Source organism: Cloeon dipterum, chromosome 2 (genome assembly GCF_949628265.1).
Source record: "Cloeon dipterum chromosome 2, ieCloDipt1.1, whole genome shotgun sequence".
Taxonomy (NCBI): Eukaryota; Metazoa; Arthropoda; class Insecta; order Ephemeroptera; family Baetidae; genus Cloeon; species Cloeon dipterum.
This window is the reverse complement of record NC_088787.1, coordinates 10,908,227-10,925,622: the sequence shown is the minus strand read 5'-3', so window position 1 is coordinate 10,925,622 and position 17,396 is coordinate 10,908,227. Positions and strand designations below refer to the sequence as shown.

The 17,396-nt window shown below is 36.7% G+C and overlaps 1 protein-coding gene across 2 annotated transcripts; it reads right to left on the bottom strand.

Moving 5' to 3' along the window:
• Positions 1-971: 971 nt before the first annotated feature.
• Positions 972-16,761, bottom strand: LOC135935338 (alpha-N-acetylgalactosaminidase). 2 transcript variants are annotated; one of them, XM_065477601.1, is made up of 10 exons: positions 16,743-16,761; positions 8,888-9,053; positions 3,852-4,026; positions 3,286-3,460; positions 2,783-3,039; positions 2,339-2,536; positions 2,117-2,281; positions 1,600-1,672; positions 1,409-1,533; positions 972-1,308 (listed from the first exon to the last, which is right to left on the bottom strand). In XM_065477601.1, exons 2-9 carry the CDS (start codon positions 9,049-9,051, stop codon positions 1,418-1,420), a joined length of 1,323 nt encoding a protein of 440 aa, XP_065333673.1. In that variant the 5' UTR covers positions 9,052-9,053; positions 16,743-16,761; the 3' UTR covers positions 972-1,308; positions 1,409-1,417. The 2 variants fall into 2 exon arrangements, with proteins under 2 accessions (XP_065333673.1, XP_065333672.1); XM_065477600.1 differs by lacking the exon at positions 16,743-16,761 and adding an exon at positions 11,061-11,212.
• Between the last annotated feature and the right edge of the window lie 635 nt (positions 16,762-17,396).

The window sequence follows — 17,396 nt, the reverse complement described above, 5'->3', positions numbered from 1 at the left end:
TAGAAGAGAAAAAGCCTTCGTGGATGAATAACATGGTCGCACTTGAGGAAGGCCAGTCCAAAAAAGGACAAGCCCTTGCAACCTGGTATTTTTATTGAAACGCTAGACATTCTTCCCGTGATATCAATTCACGCATGCTGGAAAAGGTGAAAACCAGCAAGTAGCTAGTCGAATTGCTGACAACAACCCTCCCAAATCAAATGTAGGCACGTAACAGCCTGCATTCAAATCGTTCGGATTCTCTCATTGCGGGTGCACGTATACATAATCTGGGATGAAATTTAAACAAAAAGATAACACTCACCTGTGGCTACGGAAATCGCGACGATTGCAACCAGGGCGATGATCTTGGAGAGCATTTTAATTTTTCCTTTTTCGTCCGCAGAAAGAATATTAACAACCGACAGGAGTTAGAACCACAGTGAAGTCGTGTACCAGCTTGTTAATGGCTTTTATGTAGCGTTCATTAGCGGCCTAAATATCATTCAACGTTAACTAAAACCATCACTAAAAACGAAAACATTTTTTAACTTAAATGTCTATTTTTCTTTGGCTTGACGAGCAATATTTTAACACACTTCTTTCAAAATTATTTTACTGGCTTCCCTTTCAAACTCAAATACCATTTATTATTATAAATCAGAAACATATGTATTGAATTAATAAAATCATAAAATTGAGTTTCTGTTACTACAATTATTGTAATTAAATTATGCGTTTATGAATGAATGAATAAAAATTAATCAAGATGGTAAAAATTAAATATAACTATTTTGGGGACACAGAGAGCGACATGACAATGTCTTGGTCTGCTCCAAAAATAAATAAAGAAATGCAGGTTTAAATTTGTATCCGAAGTCACCAGCGAAATAAACAGTGGGCCGAAACAGAGCATGTGATGTAGATTTTATTTTACAATTTCCAATTTTTTGGTGGGAGTAGCCATCGATTAATAATAAAAGTCGTACCGATTATCTCTGTCAATAATTTAAAAATTCATTTTGATCATTACAAAACTTTGCACACAGCTTAAATTTTACAAAGATTATATTAACAAGTACATATGCGACTGCTTAACTCTTAATAATGCAAAATCAATTTTTAATCACATATCTAATAGTATCTTTTAAAGTACATAAAACAATATGCTGACACTACACTTTTGCTTAGGAACTAGATGTGCACTCTGGTCAATGACACTGCACACACTTTTTCTCTTCCTATGGGTCCTTACAGCATAAAAACGCTTCTTCAACAAAAATCTTGGTAACTTTCGTCAAGACGCAAGTCCTCGTGGTCTATCACAGTCTGAAAATAAAATAAAAATGGTTTAAACCAATATAAATATTTTTAATTAAATAAAAAAAGCTGCTAATAAATTGGACACATTTTTCACGAAAAATCTCACCTGCTGTGGTTAAAAATTCGGCCGCGCCGTGGTGCGGAAAACGTGCTGGTAAGGGTCGTAGACGGTTTTCTGGTTCTGCGACTGAAATCTTGGAAGGTGGATGTTCGCCCTGAGGATGACGACGCCTGCAAATAAAAATAGAGGCATTCGTACCGACGTTTGCAAACATGAATCGAGATTTAGTCACATACCTGACGGGTTCACTTTGACTTTGATTTTGGTCTCTGGCGAGAGCACTCCATAACTCACTTCCTCGAAGAGATCCTGAAATTATGCGAAAAATTCGTTACTTAAAAAAGGAAAATAATCATTTGAAAAAAGAATATTTTTTATTTTTTGTTCAAATGTATGCCAGAACGTTGTACAACACTGTGTTTCACAAAAATTATACCTTTAAGCATGATTACACACACTTTTTATGTTAGTTGTTTGGTTATCGTCCTTTGTATTGAATTAGGAGAGGCAGTAACAAAAATTATACCGCCTTGTCTTTGTGTGGTAACGACATGCTGTTGATCGCCGTTTATAAAAAAATAAAATACCGAAGCAAAAACAACTTTTTAAATTAATTTTTCATCGGTAACCTTGCTTAAAATAATTAATGTAATTGAGAGGTTATAGTTTGTTGTTTTTAATTTGGAAATCATCATAATAAATTATTATGAAAAGTAGCTAAAAATTCTCCACCAAAGTTAATTTTTCTATTACCTCGACAGCGTAACCTCCAGGGTAGGCGAGTCCCAGCTCCTGCAGGGTGACGGCGACGTCGGAGGGGGTGCCGTCGGTACGTCTGTTGAGGAAGGCGACGGCGTAGGAGAAATAGTTCTGTTGCAGCGGGGTGATCGGCCGCGACCAGATTTCAATGCCGCTTTTCTAATAAAAAATACAGTTAATTTCGTCCAAGATATATAGTTATTTCAATTTTTATGCCTTGTAAATGCGGCGGCCCTGGATGCCGAGTGGGTCCTGGTCGACCGCGATGACGCCTTTGTTCTGCAGAATCGCCTTGAACTCTGGTCGGATGGTGCGCAGGTCGACCGACATGAGCAGTGGAGCGGCGATGATGGCCCAAATCGCCATTTGGGTCTTGCTCTGCTCGTAGCTCAGCCCAAAGTTGCCGATGATCAACTGGAAATGAAGTTTTTATTAAAAACTCTCACATAAATTTAAAATTTTCTCTGTTGCCTAAAAAACATTATAAAAAATGTGTCCAAAAAATTTGGAGATTTTTTTTAAAGAAAAACCGGAAATTAAATTAAATATTTGGGACTTTGGGAGGAAAAATAAAATGGTCCAATAAGACATTTTTGCCATTTTAAATTTAAATAATTATTTTAAGTCTTATTTTCAGCAAAAAAGTGTGGCTGTACGTACCATGTCGGGGTCATTCCAGTGACCAGGGCCGGCGTTGGGGATGATGGCGTCCTGGTTGTCGCCGTAGTAGTCGATGACGCTCTCCACGCTGGCCCACGAGTCCTGGATATCGTCAAAGTTGCGCCACAGGTTGCAGTGCTCGATGATGGAGGAGAAGTTTGGCGCGATGCCCGCGTAAATCTGATACACTGGCCAACTGCACGAGTACACCATTTGCCGACCGGTCTTGTTCAGGAAGTAGCCGAACTCAGGGTACCCTAAAATCAGTTCAAAAAAATTAAATTTCACTTCTTCGCCGATGGCTAGAAATTGAGTATCTGATTTTCGCAGAAAAAAAGCTTAACGATCAAGTTTTTTGTTTAGAATGTGGTACGTAAATTAAGACTACGACGTGTGCACTTAAAATAATTATAAATAATGAATTATTTGATTTACATAATTTCTTTTGCAAATTGGTCTGAATAATCAAACTTTTGCTGCAAATATGTATTAAATATATTCACCTCTATCCATGTCTTTCGGGTGCGAGTAGCAGCCGTCGAGTTTGACGTAATCGACGTTCCAAGAGGCGAACGTTTGGGCGTCTAATTCCAGGCTGCCAAGGATTCCAGGGTAGCCGGCGCACGTGTAGTTGCCGTAGTCCTCGTAGATTCCGAACTTAAGACCGAGCCTGTGCACCTGCAACGAAAAATTCATTAAGCAGAAGATTCAAAGAATTAAAAAAAGTCCAAAAAATAAAAAATATCTTTGCCAAAATATGATTTTGTAAGCAAAAAACCTTTTACTCGCCAAATTCAAATTAGAATATTTTTTTTAACTTTCGAACATAAAACCTTCTGAGAGAAATTTTCAAAAAATTGCCTCAAAATAAAATAAAATTAAACCCTGATAACCGCAAGCAATGTTTTTTAATCTTATAGATGTCAAATTCCACACTAAATAAAACATTTCAACAGGCACAATCTTCTTTCGCAGCGTCGCAAGAATCGTTTTTCGCGATTACGCAAGCGGCAGTGGCGATCTGGGCCAATTAAACGTGTTTAATAATGATTATACAAATTGCGCTTACATAGTCGGAGAGAGCGCGCATTCCGTTTGGAAAGCGCGAGTAGTCAGGCTGCAGTTGACCGTTGGCACCGCGCTCCTTGTCCAGCCAGCAGTCATCCACGTTGATGTACTCGTAGCCGACGGCTGAGTAGCCCTCGGACACCACCAAGTCGGCCATTGTTCGGAACAGCCGCTCGCTGAAATCATAATTAAAAATCCTGATTAAAATTTCAAATTCCGTTAAATCGATGTTAGATTTTCTACAAAATAATGAACAATTTAAATTGATTAATTGGACAGATAATTTAATTTTGTAAAACAAATCACATATAGCTTTTTAGAATCTTAAAATAAATTGGTTAATAACTAGCACAATCTACAAAATTGCGTTAAAAAATATTTTGACATTTTTGGTTATTCAAAAATCGAAATTAATTTTTTGGAAGTTATTTCTTTGATCAAATCATAACGCAAAATATCTCAATAAGATTGGTTTTAACTTTGTTGATTTTGATTGCACGATTTTATCCTCACGAAGTAAATTTCCTAATTTTTACAGCCTCTTCAGGTCTCTATCAGCTTTTTAAAAAATCCAGACATGCGTGGCGCACGAATTTCAGCTTAAGCAACGTGCGACCGCATGTACGAGTAATTGAAAAGTGAATTTGTTACTTATTGTACTTGCACGCGACCAAACCAATAATTGGCACGTGTTGTGGGCTGTAATTTTTAAGCAACACTCCGTTAAACGTAAAAAAATCACCTTGAGCAAAAAATAATTAACAATTTAATTGAATTTATTTAGTATTTCAAGCAACACAAATTTTGAATTTTTAAAATAGTACACGAATTTATATTTCTTCTCGAAAGTTTGAAGTGCTTTCATTTTGAGAAACAAAAGAATACAAGCTGCTCGGCGAGCCATGGAAATTGAAACACTATCTCAGACGGAATGCTGCGCGCGGTGCAAAGGAGAAATCGATGAGATTGGGATCGTTCGTTTTGAGCGAGTCCACCCACAAAAAGAGATTAATTTGCGTGCGTGATGTTGCTTGATGGGATAGTGCGCGCGGAGACGGCGGCGGAAGAGACGCGCGCGTTGCGTCACGAGTGCGCCTTTTCAGAGCACTACAAAATATAGTTGACCAATGATCGCACAGGAGACTGCGACTGCTTTCCCAATTTTAATTGCGGAACACGCAAATCTGCACGATCTCGATAATCTAGAACGGCGATGAAGCGACTTTTACCTTCTCTGAACTTTGAATCGCTCGCTGTTATGAAATTTGTGACATTTGGCACCGACGCTAAATCTAAAACTCTCTTCTGGTAAAATCTAGATGCATTTCATTTGAGAAAATTCAAATGTGTTATTAATAAAAATACTAAAAGGGATTTTAAATCCAAGAACCCTCGATATTTCATTAATTTTTTCTTACACAATACTTTCAACAAGTTGATTTTCAGCCCAAAACACACGTTTTAATGAGCAAGCCATCAACTTGTCATAAAACTGAACAAAGGAAATGCTACAACTTTCCCGAAATAATTTATTTACTTGGCTGACAGATTTTACGACCATTTTTTACAATTTTATGAGCCAAGAAAATAAATTAATGCTGTGCGTGCGGTGAAACAATATCCTTGCTTGAAAACAATACCCTATTCTGGATGATTTATATCAACTGGGGCACTGGGGCCGATCGGCCAGTTTCACAGATTATTTTACTCGGGGAAAATGAAATTTCTAAAAGCCGCGATGAAAATTGGGCAAGTTTTAACACTATAGCAATAGACAGCTTGAATTAAAATAAAAACACCTTACTTTAAAGTGGATTGATACACTGGGCAAAAAATGATTTTTTTTAGAATTGTTGGCTACAAAAAGCAGTTGATCAAATTGTTAGTTTTAACAATTTGTTTTAAATTGTTCAATAATGAAAAGGGGACTTTTCTTCTGTTAAAATTCAAAGGTTGCCAATTTTCTCTAAAATTGACAGCGCTTTGACCATAATTTCTTGGCAGATGACGATTCGTATCGTTGATTATCAATTAGAACAGTGCATGACAAATTTTTGGGAAACTCTTTGTTGTGAAATAAAATAAGATATTTATTAAGTATAGGGTGACAGTCCTCACCATTCGAAAAGCCACTTTTCTCAAACGTTTACTGTGTTACTGAGAGGTAATTTATTCAGTTGTGAAGGAATATTATTTGAACGTTAAAAATCAAGTGTAAAAGTGAAGCCTCAAGCTATGCGAGGCACAGAAATGCGAGCCGTCGACAGGCGTTTGTTCAGTATGCGTGCTCAAGTATCCATAACATCCGAGTCGAAGCTTTTCTTGGGCTTTCGTTTGCACTCTTTAGACGCCGACTCAGCAGAAGGCGAAGAATGCGATTTGGTGACAGCACGTGGAGTGTGGAGAGTGTCAATTTTGGCTTTGACTGAATCCACAGAGATTACTTTATGCATTGCCGGGCTTTTCCAGTATCTATACCCTCCTTAGTGGGAATTTTAAATATTAAAGATTGATAGTAAGAGCACTCGAGGACGTCACATGTTTAGTTTGCAATTAAATGCAACTTGCTCTCGGTGTTTATCAAGCTGTTTTTCCGTATTCCTTAAGAAACATAGCAGGAAATGTCTTCCGTAATACGGAAAAAAACAGCATGTCGAAGTGATTAAACTACAACCGACATTTTTCTTAAGATGTTACAAGGAAGAAAAGAGTTTATTTTAAATATTTTCCCTAAATTATATATGATTTCAAATTTGATCAAGCACTTGTTATTTAATGTACATGATTTTGAATTAATTTTAAATTAAATTTAAACTATCCGAATCAAATCTATTTTTAACAAAGAAAAAAATCAGATCGACATGAGGGGAAGAGAAACCTGCATTGTTTTACACAGACGAGAGTGATATTTACGAGCTCAATAAATCTGCACGTCGGACAAAATCTCCATCCGATATTTACACGGCGGGAGGCGCTAATTGGTCGTCGAGACAATAAATTAAATTACTTTCTTCCTCGCGCGCGCGCAGCTGCCTGATTACGTATGCGAAAGGGAAGTTTGGTATATAAAGTGGAAGAAACCAGTTTCGCGTGAATATATATTGGTAGCGCTGCTTTTTCTTTTCGCTCCACGCGCGGAGCACAAGAGTTTATATACAAAGGAACGAAACGCAATCCAATCGTGGTGACTTTGACTCCTTCAATATTTATTGTTGTCATAATAAAATTCGTTCAAGGCGTCTTTCCTTCCAGCTGCGAGCGCGTTCACGGGCGTGACCGATACAATGAGGAATTCGGTTGCTTTTACCTTCGGCCTAAACTCTCCATTCGCAGCCGACACCAATAATTCGGAACAATGCAAAACCTGGCTGCCTTTCAAGCTTTAATGTAAAGCAGAAATTATCTACGAGATATCTGGGATTAATTTAATGAAGAGATATCTAGAGCAAATTCAAGGAATTAAAAAAATCAAAATGAATTTGAATTTACACTCGTAATTCCTTGAAAAGGCTATCTCGAGTAACTCTAATCAACGTAAGAAAAAAATCCAGAAAAAACATAAATTTTCTTTATATATCCAAGGCCAGCGAGAAATTTGAGTTATTTTTCTTGATATTGGAATTTCTCACATTGGTTTGTGTTGTTTAAGGATGCCTTCACTTGCAATTATGAGTAAATTCTAATATAACTTTGATATTTTTCCTCGTCTAGTTTTGTTGGGAATGACAGGAAATTGATGATTTTATGTACTATCGCATAAATATATGAGTATTGTATATTTTGCGTGCGTTGAAGTCTCTAGAGAGCCAAATTAGCTTCAATTAATTATTAAAACTTGTTTAATGATTTAATTTCATATCTTCGCCATGTGTTTTATATATGATCGTCTCAATTGTCTGTTAACTTTTAAATAATGGCATTTGGCATGGCTAATTTTACGTATTTTAATATTAAAATTATTAAAATAATAAATAAAAAAACCTCACGGCTTAATCAAACTCAGTAAATAGAATCAAATAAGTTTTAATTTTTTAACATTCGTATTTTAACATATCAATATTATTTTAAACAAAAATTTATGACAAAAAAAATAATTTTAGAGCGGGAATTTTCAGCAATGGCAGATTAAAACTCTCAAATTACTCCCGTTTCTATTTGTTTTCAGTAGGCAAAAACCTTGTGGCAAATTTTCTCGGTAAATTTACAACATTCTATTTTGGCACTATCTAATTCCTTAGAATAGTAAAGATAAAAAGAATAATTTTCCTTAATTAACCAAGACAAAATCTTGCAAAATGTCGCTCGTCAGCCGTCAGCAGTGGCAGTGATCTAGTGATCTCGTTCACGGCCTCGTCATTCAGCGTGTGAATTGAAAGAAAATTGTACAATTTTCGCAAGTGCTCACTCATCTCGCGCGCGCGCGCGCGCGAGCCTTGGATTTTTTTTTTCGTGGCTGTTGCGTGGTGGTTTACTGCACAAACGTGTTGCACTACTAAACTGCCGCACAGACGAGGGAGCGTGGGGCAAAAAAACAAACACGCGCGTTATAACAAACGTTGTTTTACTCTCCCACGAGGCGCGGAATTTTCACAGCGCTTGTCGATGGAGCACAAAAGTACTTCAAGCAGCATCGTGTTTATTTTGCAATTGGGACTATTTACTCTCACTGTTGACCGCTAAATTGTGGGAATTTTTTTTTATTAAATTGGGTCCAAGAAAAAAAATAAAGTTTCTATTTAAAACCATTTTAAATTGGTCAGAAAAATTGTGGCGAGGAAACTCCTTTCTAAAAGAGTTATAAAAGGAAAGGAATTAAAGTTTAATTTTGATTCGAAGCATTAATAAATCCTGTGGAGGCTATAATCAGATCATGAAATTACGCTAATTGAATATAGAATTGCAGATTTCATTTCTAAGTGAGACATAATTAATAAATAACTGCCTGGCAGCTTAGTTAATTTATGTTTCTATTAATAAATTGTAAGCTAGTAGGACATTCATTTCAAATCTATTTTCTAGTTCATGTTAGAAACTGACCTAATGCAGTTTTCAGGGTCGTTCTTGCAGTCAGTGTTGCACCTGAAGCGCTCCCACGCGAGCCAGCCCATAGGTGGCGTGCGTACCAGTCCGTTGTCGAGGCCGAGGGCCGCCGGCGGGCCCACGAGGGCCACCAGGCCCAGTACCACTATCGCCGCCGCCATTCCTGCAATGTCAAATAATGTGACGTTGTGAAAATATTATCATGCATGGTTTGTTAAAATGTTAAATAAGCATGCCGAAAAATTGTCATTTCTGTGCTAAATGATCTCATACTTCCGCAGGAATTCTAATTGTTAGTTCTTGTTGAAGAAAAGTGTAATCTTCCTCGCATCGTGAAGTTGCCATTTTTTTAAAAAAAATTATCACTGCAAATTTTAATGAAAAGTGAGCTGCCTGGACTTACAACTTTAAATTTAAGAGCAAATTGCAAACTTTTATAATTATTTAATAATCTGATGTTCCAAACATGCCGAAAAAGCTAATTATTAGCATGAAGGACATTAATTTGTCAATTCAGTCATTTTAAATTTATGTAGGCTCAGATTGTTATCTCAGGATTTGCATTAAAAAAAATGAAAAAGATCTCCGCTCTCTTTATTGCGCAAGAAGCGCGGCGCAAAATTCACACGCTGATAAAATTCTGTTGGTAAAACGTATGCGCTTTGCGAAACTAACAAGCAGCTCGTGCCTCCGCCGAATTTCGAGCTGCACGACCGACCTTTGCCCGTCAATTCTGGCAGACGAGTCTTGCCGGGCAAATAAAAAAATACTCCGCGTAATTGGCCTCTAATTTATGCTAACGATGCTCATCAAGAAGCACATTCAAGTTGAGTAAAGGGTATAAAAATCATACACATAAAATTAATTAGGCTTATTTTCAACTACTTAAAACGATATAATAATTAAGATATTTAGTTTTCATTGCTTGGGAATTAGTCAAAATGTCAAAAATTGAAGATAAACGGCATCTTTTCAATTTGGAATAGATAATAAACCAGCTTCCATTTAGGGCAGTTTTCCATTTGAAGCCATTTTATGACAATTCTACTTTCCCGACGTTGACGTATCTGGTCACAATAACCTTTACAATTTTTATAAAACCATAAGGTGTCTTTTAAAACTGTCGTTGAAATAGTTGAAAGTTGTTTATGAGGTTTTTTCTCATTTTAGATAGCATTTGTTCGCACTTTGGGCGTGCCTCCCATGAAACCAGATGAAACCCACACCTTAATTCCAAATACAAACACTAACAACTGCGTGCATATTATATTTTCCGGTTCCTTTTGAGTGCAAAAATGTTAAACTTGTTACAACTGGTTTGTTTTGTAATTTTCTACAATTTTTTGTTGCATATGTTTGTTCATTGATTGATTAAACGAGCTCACCAGATGTTGACATAATTTAAAAATGTTCAACAGATCGAAATTTGCTTCGTGAAAATCCTGCAGTAATTTGTTTCCCTAAATTGGATTTGTTTTGTTTACTATACGAGCGAAAAAGTTCTGATCCGTACATATTTTAGAGAATTTAGGAAATTTAGCCGGAAATTTTACCCAAAGATTTAAAAAGTTGCATTGTTTATTTCTTTTAGGAAGAAAATGGAATTTACACTAGCATGTTTTGCATAATTTATTTTCTGGAATTTGCTATACTTTACAATATTATCAGTTTTTTTAGTCTCTATATAGCCCATTTAAGGACAAAATATTAATTCGAGGGTATTAACAAAAACTGTGAATGCAGTGCCAATTTTTCCGTCCCAATAATTTGAGTTTTGAGTGATATACTTGTTTTTTGAGGACCAAATTATTTTTGATGTAAATTGTTGTTAAAGAAATTTTAAATTTAAAGAAATATATCATTGTTCTTACTGAATTCAACCAAAACTGTCATGTTTGTATTTTCAATGGAGCGAAAATTAAATTAAAAGGAAATTTTTAAAACATTTTATGCAATATGTAGATCAAAGAATTAAAAAATGTATCCATAAAATTAATAAGTAAGTCAAAATTGCAGAAAGCCCTTAAAAGTTTAACCGGTCAAAATCGTCTATCGAACAAGCAACAACATTACCTTTTAAATTTAAATTAAGAAAGAAAATAATAATAAATTCGAAAGGCAACAGCAATGCAACAAAGTAAACGAACAAAGGAAGCGAGTAAGTACTCACGAGAAGATTCGGACGAAAGAAAAAGAATTCAGCAAACTGCGTTCATTCCGCGCGAGTCGTAGCTGTGGCGAGAGCGGAGGAGCGACTGAGCCGACTCAGGTGCGTACCCTGGCCAGCAGGGTCGGGGTGGCAGGCCGCAGGGGCGGGAGGGGGCGCTGCTCTCAATGACATCACTTTCACTCGCCCTACTTTTGGCGCCGCGCGCGCGTTCGCTCGCTCGCTGCGAACGAACACTCGCTCGCGATCTCATAACTAGTTTTGAGGAAGTGCACAGCGAGTATACGCTACCATCGTGCATGCATATACGTCCTACCGACCACTCCGTGTTGTACACTCTACGCGAAAAAATAAATTATTCAGAGCTCATATATACCGTTTTATTTTTTATTTCGCGCTTGACAAGAAAGAATTAAAAGTGTACTGAATAATTGTGAAAAAGTATTCCTATCTTAGCCTAAAATTTTGTTGGAAAACTGGCGAAGAGCTAGAAATCTGTCTGGTTAAAGGTTTAAATTTCTGAGAAATTCGGCTCGGAAGTTAACGTGCTAATCAAGCGGTGTGCGCGGTCTCCCTATATTGAAAATAAGGATTTATTTCTTCAGGAGGGAAATTTAGTTCATAATTCGCAACGCGAGGAATAGAAATTAAGCGAAAAAGCATTAAAAACCGTAAAACCTTTGAGAAAATGGTATAAAATCTGGAATTTATTTATTTCCTCAGTGAGTATTGACGTTGTAAAGAAGAACTGTTGTTCGAATAGACATTCTATGAATTAAATGGACCACTTGTTAGAACTAATAAGTATGCAAAATGTTGTTATTTTTGCTCAATAATGTTTCACTTTAAAGAATAATAATTGGTTTCCTAGCAGGTCTACGTTTTGAAAAAGAAATAATCTCTTTGGATCCTTGAAGCCTGTTATGTGATCAAAAGCTTAGTTTCATCACAATTTTAAAACATGGGAGCTTCAAAGGAACGTTCTATAGTAACAAAATGTCTTAAAAAAGGATGTTTTTGTTAAATTTATGTGTGTTTTTTTAGACAGGGTTTGGACATCAATAGATGATATTTTAAAATTTGAAAAAAAAACATTCTCTTAGCGGATTGATCTGGGTTCTTAATTTTTAATAAAACTAAATCGAATTATCCTCACGAATCTGTGAGCTTCCTATATTTATTCATGTTAATATAATTTATTCCTCTTGTTGTTTTTATGCTTCCGGAATAATTAAACATTTTGTTTTTATTTTTTCTATGAAAAAATTGAAGCTGCATAATCTTAGGAAATCTGGAGCAGTTAATAATCTTAATTATCTCTTTTTTCTCCTTTGGATATCCGTAGCTCGTGAAATCATTTCTCTTGGTGACAATTATCTTGTTGCTGATAAGAAAATTATTAGGTTAGGCTATGAAAACTGGTTAATTTCAGCAACGAAACCATAGATAACAATGTGAGCGGTTATTTAAATTAATGAACTTCGCGTTCGGGAGTCAACAATCACACCTTTGGCTCGACAGTGGCGGCGGCGGAGGATCAGCTGCAAAATACTTTCTTTCGGCTCTGCTCTCTCACGCGCTCTTTTGCTTCCTTGACCGAGAGCGCGAGCGAACGAGCGATCGTCGAGCTTTTAGCGTGTTTTGTAAATCGCGCAGTGAAGCAACAAACAAACACCTAGCTCTTCTCGCGCGCGCAAAATCGCTCGCCCGGCGCTCCATTATTTGTTATTGCCGTGACGAGCATGTATGTGTTTCCGCCCGAAAATAACCGCGTGCCTTTGTTTCTTTCTCTGGAATGGAATTTTTTAATTGCAAGCTGACAAAGCGTCGTAAAAACGTTTTTTTAACACGAAATCTCAGTTTGTATTAAAAAAAACAAGAAACTATAAAAGTATAGTCTAATTTTTGCATCAAACTTTGAATAAAAAATCACAAACACACTGTTAAATGCCAAAAAATGGTATCGCTGTGGTTTTTGGTCAAAAAATGACTCCAAATTTTGTTGGCTAAGTAGAAGGATTGAATTTTAAAGCAGAAAACTGCGAGAATAAACAACCATAGACCTTTCTGTAGAAATATGTAAATTTTAACAGCTCGCTACACATTTAATTTCTTCTGATGGTTAAATTAATATGATTTTGTCAATTTTTCACTCTAGAAATTAATATAGAATCTTAAGAAAGGATATTTTTCCAAAATAAATTAAAATGAAAAATAAATGTGTTAATAAAAGCAGTGAAAAGCAAGGGACAAATTCAAGCAATGTCAAGGTTTTGACATTTTCCTGTCAACGGTATCTCTAGGGACATTATTCAGAATTTTGTTGCTCTCGATTGTGAGTTTGTGAGTCGGCGGACCCGACGAGAAAGGGTTTGTTTGTGGTGTGTCTACTTGTGCCGTGTGTGGCCGAGAACCGACCGAGAACGGATCTTTTGTGCTGCTAGCTGCCATGGCATGGACGCAAATGTGAAAGGGACGGGAGGATCGTGTCGGAGGATATTTTGCTTCGATCCTCAGGCGGCGCCGATCCGTTTTGCAAGAGGAGAAAGATCACTCGCTCACTCACTCACTCACTCACACATGCTGATCAGTACAAGAACTGTAACACTCTCAAACGAATGCTAGAAATTCGAAATTCGATACACTCACACTCGGTGTGTACAATTAATCTGTCTCGCTTTGCAGCAGTAAAGTTGAAATACTTCTCACGCTAATCACTAACAAAGCTCTTCATTCCTCGAAAGCCCAAATGATAACATATATGCTCTGCTCATAGAAAGCTACCTTATAATTGTCGATCAGTTTGGGGAGTTGTTCTTTAATGTGCCATAAACATTGTTAGGAAATTTTTGAAAACAATTAGGAAACTTTTTTACGGGTGCCTTTCTCAATAAATTTTTAAACGTTTGAGCCACACTTAAACCGTCCAAACCAGTTATACAATTTCAAAATATCTCCCCATGGAGCGCTGTCTAGAAAAATAAAAAATCGTAAGAAATTCAATTCATTAATGGATAAAACAACAGAAAAATACATGAAAATTCGTTTTGAAACCATTTACAAATAAAGAGGTAATTATAGCCATCTCGAAAGACTGTCTTTGACGAAGTTTCTGAGCACACCAATCGATTCTTGAGGGTCGAATTAGGTAAAGTGGATATTTTTTGTGACCAAAAAGTCCAGCGCGACGTGTGAGAACTTTTTTCCCGCCAAAACAATATGAATGCGAGAACTGCACATGCGTGAGAAATGGTTTGCAGAGAAACCACCTGTATGAATTACTTCTTTGTCAGATCCAGCCAGCTCTGACGCATGCGCAATTCTCGCGTTCATATTGTTTTGGCGGGGAAAAAAAATCTACTTTTGCTACGCACGTCGCGCATGACTTTTTGGTCGTAAAAACATCCACTCTACCTTATTCAACCCTCAAGAATCGACTGGTGTGCTCAGAAACTTTGTCAGATTTTGCATTTGGCTAATCACATTTTCAAGTCTTGCAATTGCTCTACTTGATTTTTACAGCTTTTCAGGCGTCCTGGTCCCGTTAAAATTGCGCAACGTTCAACAAACACCGAAATTTTCATTGTCGAATTGATTGTTGACCTTTTCTTGCAACAAGGAAATTCACGTTTGGTTGTTGAAAATTGCGCAATTTTACCGGGACCAGGACGACTGTAAATTTTGGAGAAAATTGGCAAAATTTGAATTTTTACTGTAGGAAGGTCCTTCTTTATTATTGCAAATTGTTGACAAACTGTTTTTCGATCAATTGTTTATGGCATCCAATAATTCAAATAATTTTCAATTGTTGCCCTGTCTCATTCCACTTTAAAAAAGTAACTTACTTTGATAATTTCTTTTGAATCTTTTTTTTTTTTAAAAAAATCTGACAAAGACTTAACATTTAGAAACGCAATTTACGACTGATTCGAAGGGCCGGAGACCACCAGCTGGTACTATTTCCAAACAACTAGAATGGATAACGGATGTATCTCACTGTGTTAACATCACTTACATACAATTTTTAAGGTTTGTCGAAACCGCTCCTTTCATAAATAACATTTCAAGCAGTTATTACGTTTGCTATCGTGGGAGCGGTCGGTCTGCATAATGTAAGCAGTCGTATTATTCCATACTCACTTATTGCTCTACGGCACAGATGAAGATGAGATGAGCTAATTTTTCTCGCTCGCTCGCCGCCGGCTGTCTTTCTTGGCTACGAATTGCGCGATATTTACTGCCGCCCGTAATCTCGGCTTCTCCTGCAATCTGCGTGTTTATTGCAGCTGACAACCTTTGAGAGATGCACATGACCTCCACCGCGCGGACCCTAATCGCGTGATATTTGAATAAAATCTCACGATATGAGCACTTTTGCAACACTATCATACATATTTGCACAATTTACCAACACTTTTATTTCAAACCAAAACGAACCTACTTTCGCTATGTACTGAAAATTGAGACTGAATTATATTTTTATTAAGTTTCGTCACCGGTTAATAGGAAATTCAAGGTGATTGACTATTTTTTCTCTGTGAGACTGACTCACTTTCAAACTTGAAATGAGCATGACTCACGTAATTTAAGATTTTATTTAAATTAAATAATGAATAATCGTCTTTGGAACCAAAATTTCCGGAAATGACCGTCTAAAAATATGAATACCCAATGTTGAAAAGAGGGAAACTACACGAAACTACCCTCCAATTTGAAGTTCGCATCCTGTATCCAGCATGCAAAGCTTAACAGCTTAATTTTTTGCCAAAACTATAAAAAAACGCTCCGAAATACCCGACTTATATTCAATTTTTTTAAATCAATAAATAAGTTGAGAAACTAATGCAATGGAGTCCTCAGATGTTAATGGTTTATTTTTTAGTTTACCAGCAAAAGAATTTTCTGTCTCACATTTTAAGGAAATTTAATCTATTTTTAAAAAATCTTACAAATAATCTTGAAACTAAAATCACCCCTAATTTTCCAATTGCCCAAACAAATAATCATTTTCATGTCTGGAATTAAAAAAATGAAAAAATTCAAATTGTTTTTACATTAGAACATGCTAAACGGAGTCTAAGAAATTCAATAAAAAGCATCCTAAGAGTTTTCTTAATTAATCGATCAAATCAGAATTGAGAAAACTGTTAAAACTAATTTTTGCTGACGCCTTAATAGCAGTGAAACCCTGACGAAACGCAAAATTGAATTTCCATAACTGGAATTTCATAGTTAATAATTGACAAAAAAAAATGGTTTGAACTTTGACCGCTGCAAATATCTTCCTACGAGCTAGAGGCGTTCATTAAGCAATTAATCAAGCCCGTCAAAATAAAAAGCACGCGTGTGTGTGTGTGTGTGGTGTGACGCTCATAATGCGAGAGGAATGCGCACGTGAGGGCGGGCCGCACGTCATTAATATACATTGTAAGAGACCCAAAAGGTGTTGTGGGTGCAAACGCAAACACGCCTGGAAAAAGGGCGATTTTAGAAAGGGAGCATGAATTAGGCCAGGGTCGGTCACGCCGGCCAAATCTCAGCGCGTTTTGCGCCACGCGACGGCGCGCTGATATTAATTTTTCGTGGATGATTCCGTCCTGTCTCCGAATGAAATGACAATTCAACAACTGCGGCTGCTACTGGAGCGGGGAATTAGGAGAGAGATTGCGATCGAAAGCAGCGTACCTTTGAAATCAGCTTCTGCATCCCGAGGGCACTTTCGACGCTACGCAGCGGTAGCTGCTGAATTATTTAAAAGGCGCAGAATTATCTGCTGCTGTCGCTCGGTATATGGACACGCGCGCACACCGCCGACCGTCGCCGCCTATGTCAAAGCGGAAGTGCGTGCCCAAGCCCGACCAATCCCAGTCTGGGAATCCTCTGAGGACGGCAGCTTTTGAACATTTCGAATTGGAAAATATTTTGGTGTGGCGTTTCTAAAATTTGGGTTTTTTCTTTTGCTGAAATTTGCGCAGCAGTCGACTCATAAACTGCAATAATAAGTTTGAAATGTGTCTCTTCCCTCTTTAAATGAAAAATTTCCCAAAATTACTCAAAATTAGGGCTCTGAATTTTATTTATTTTTTTTGCAAAACAGTCGACACCTGATTTTATCCAAATTTACACGTTTATTTCGATTGAAATTACGCTTTACCAATAAAATCTGAATAATTTTGATAAAAAATGTAGTTTAGTTAGGAATAATTGAATTAAACGCTCAAGCTAAAAATAAGTTGTATAAAAGGTATTTGAAGTTGATTATTTTAATATCTCTTCCAAACGGCAATATTGTAACAAAGAAAAGAAAGTGTGATTTTTCTCCTCTTTTTAAATTATGGA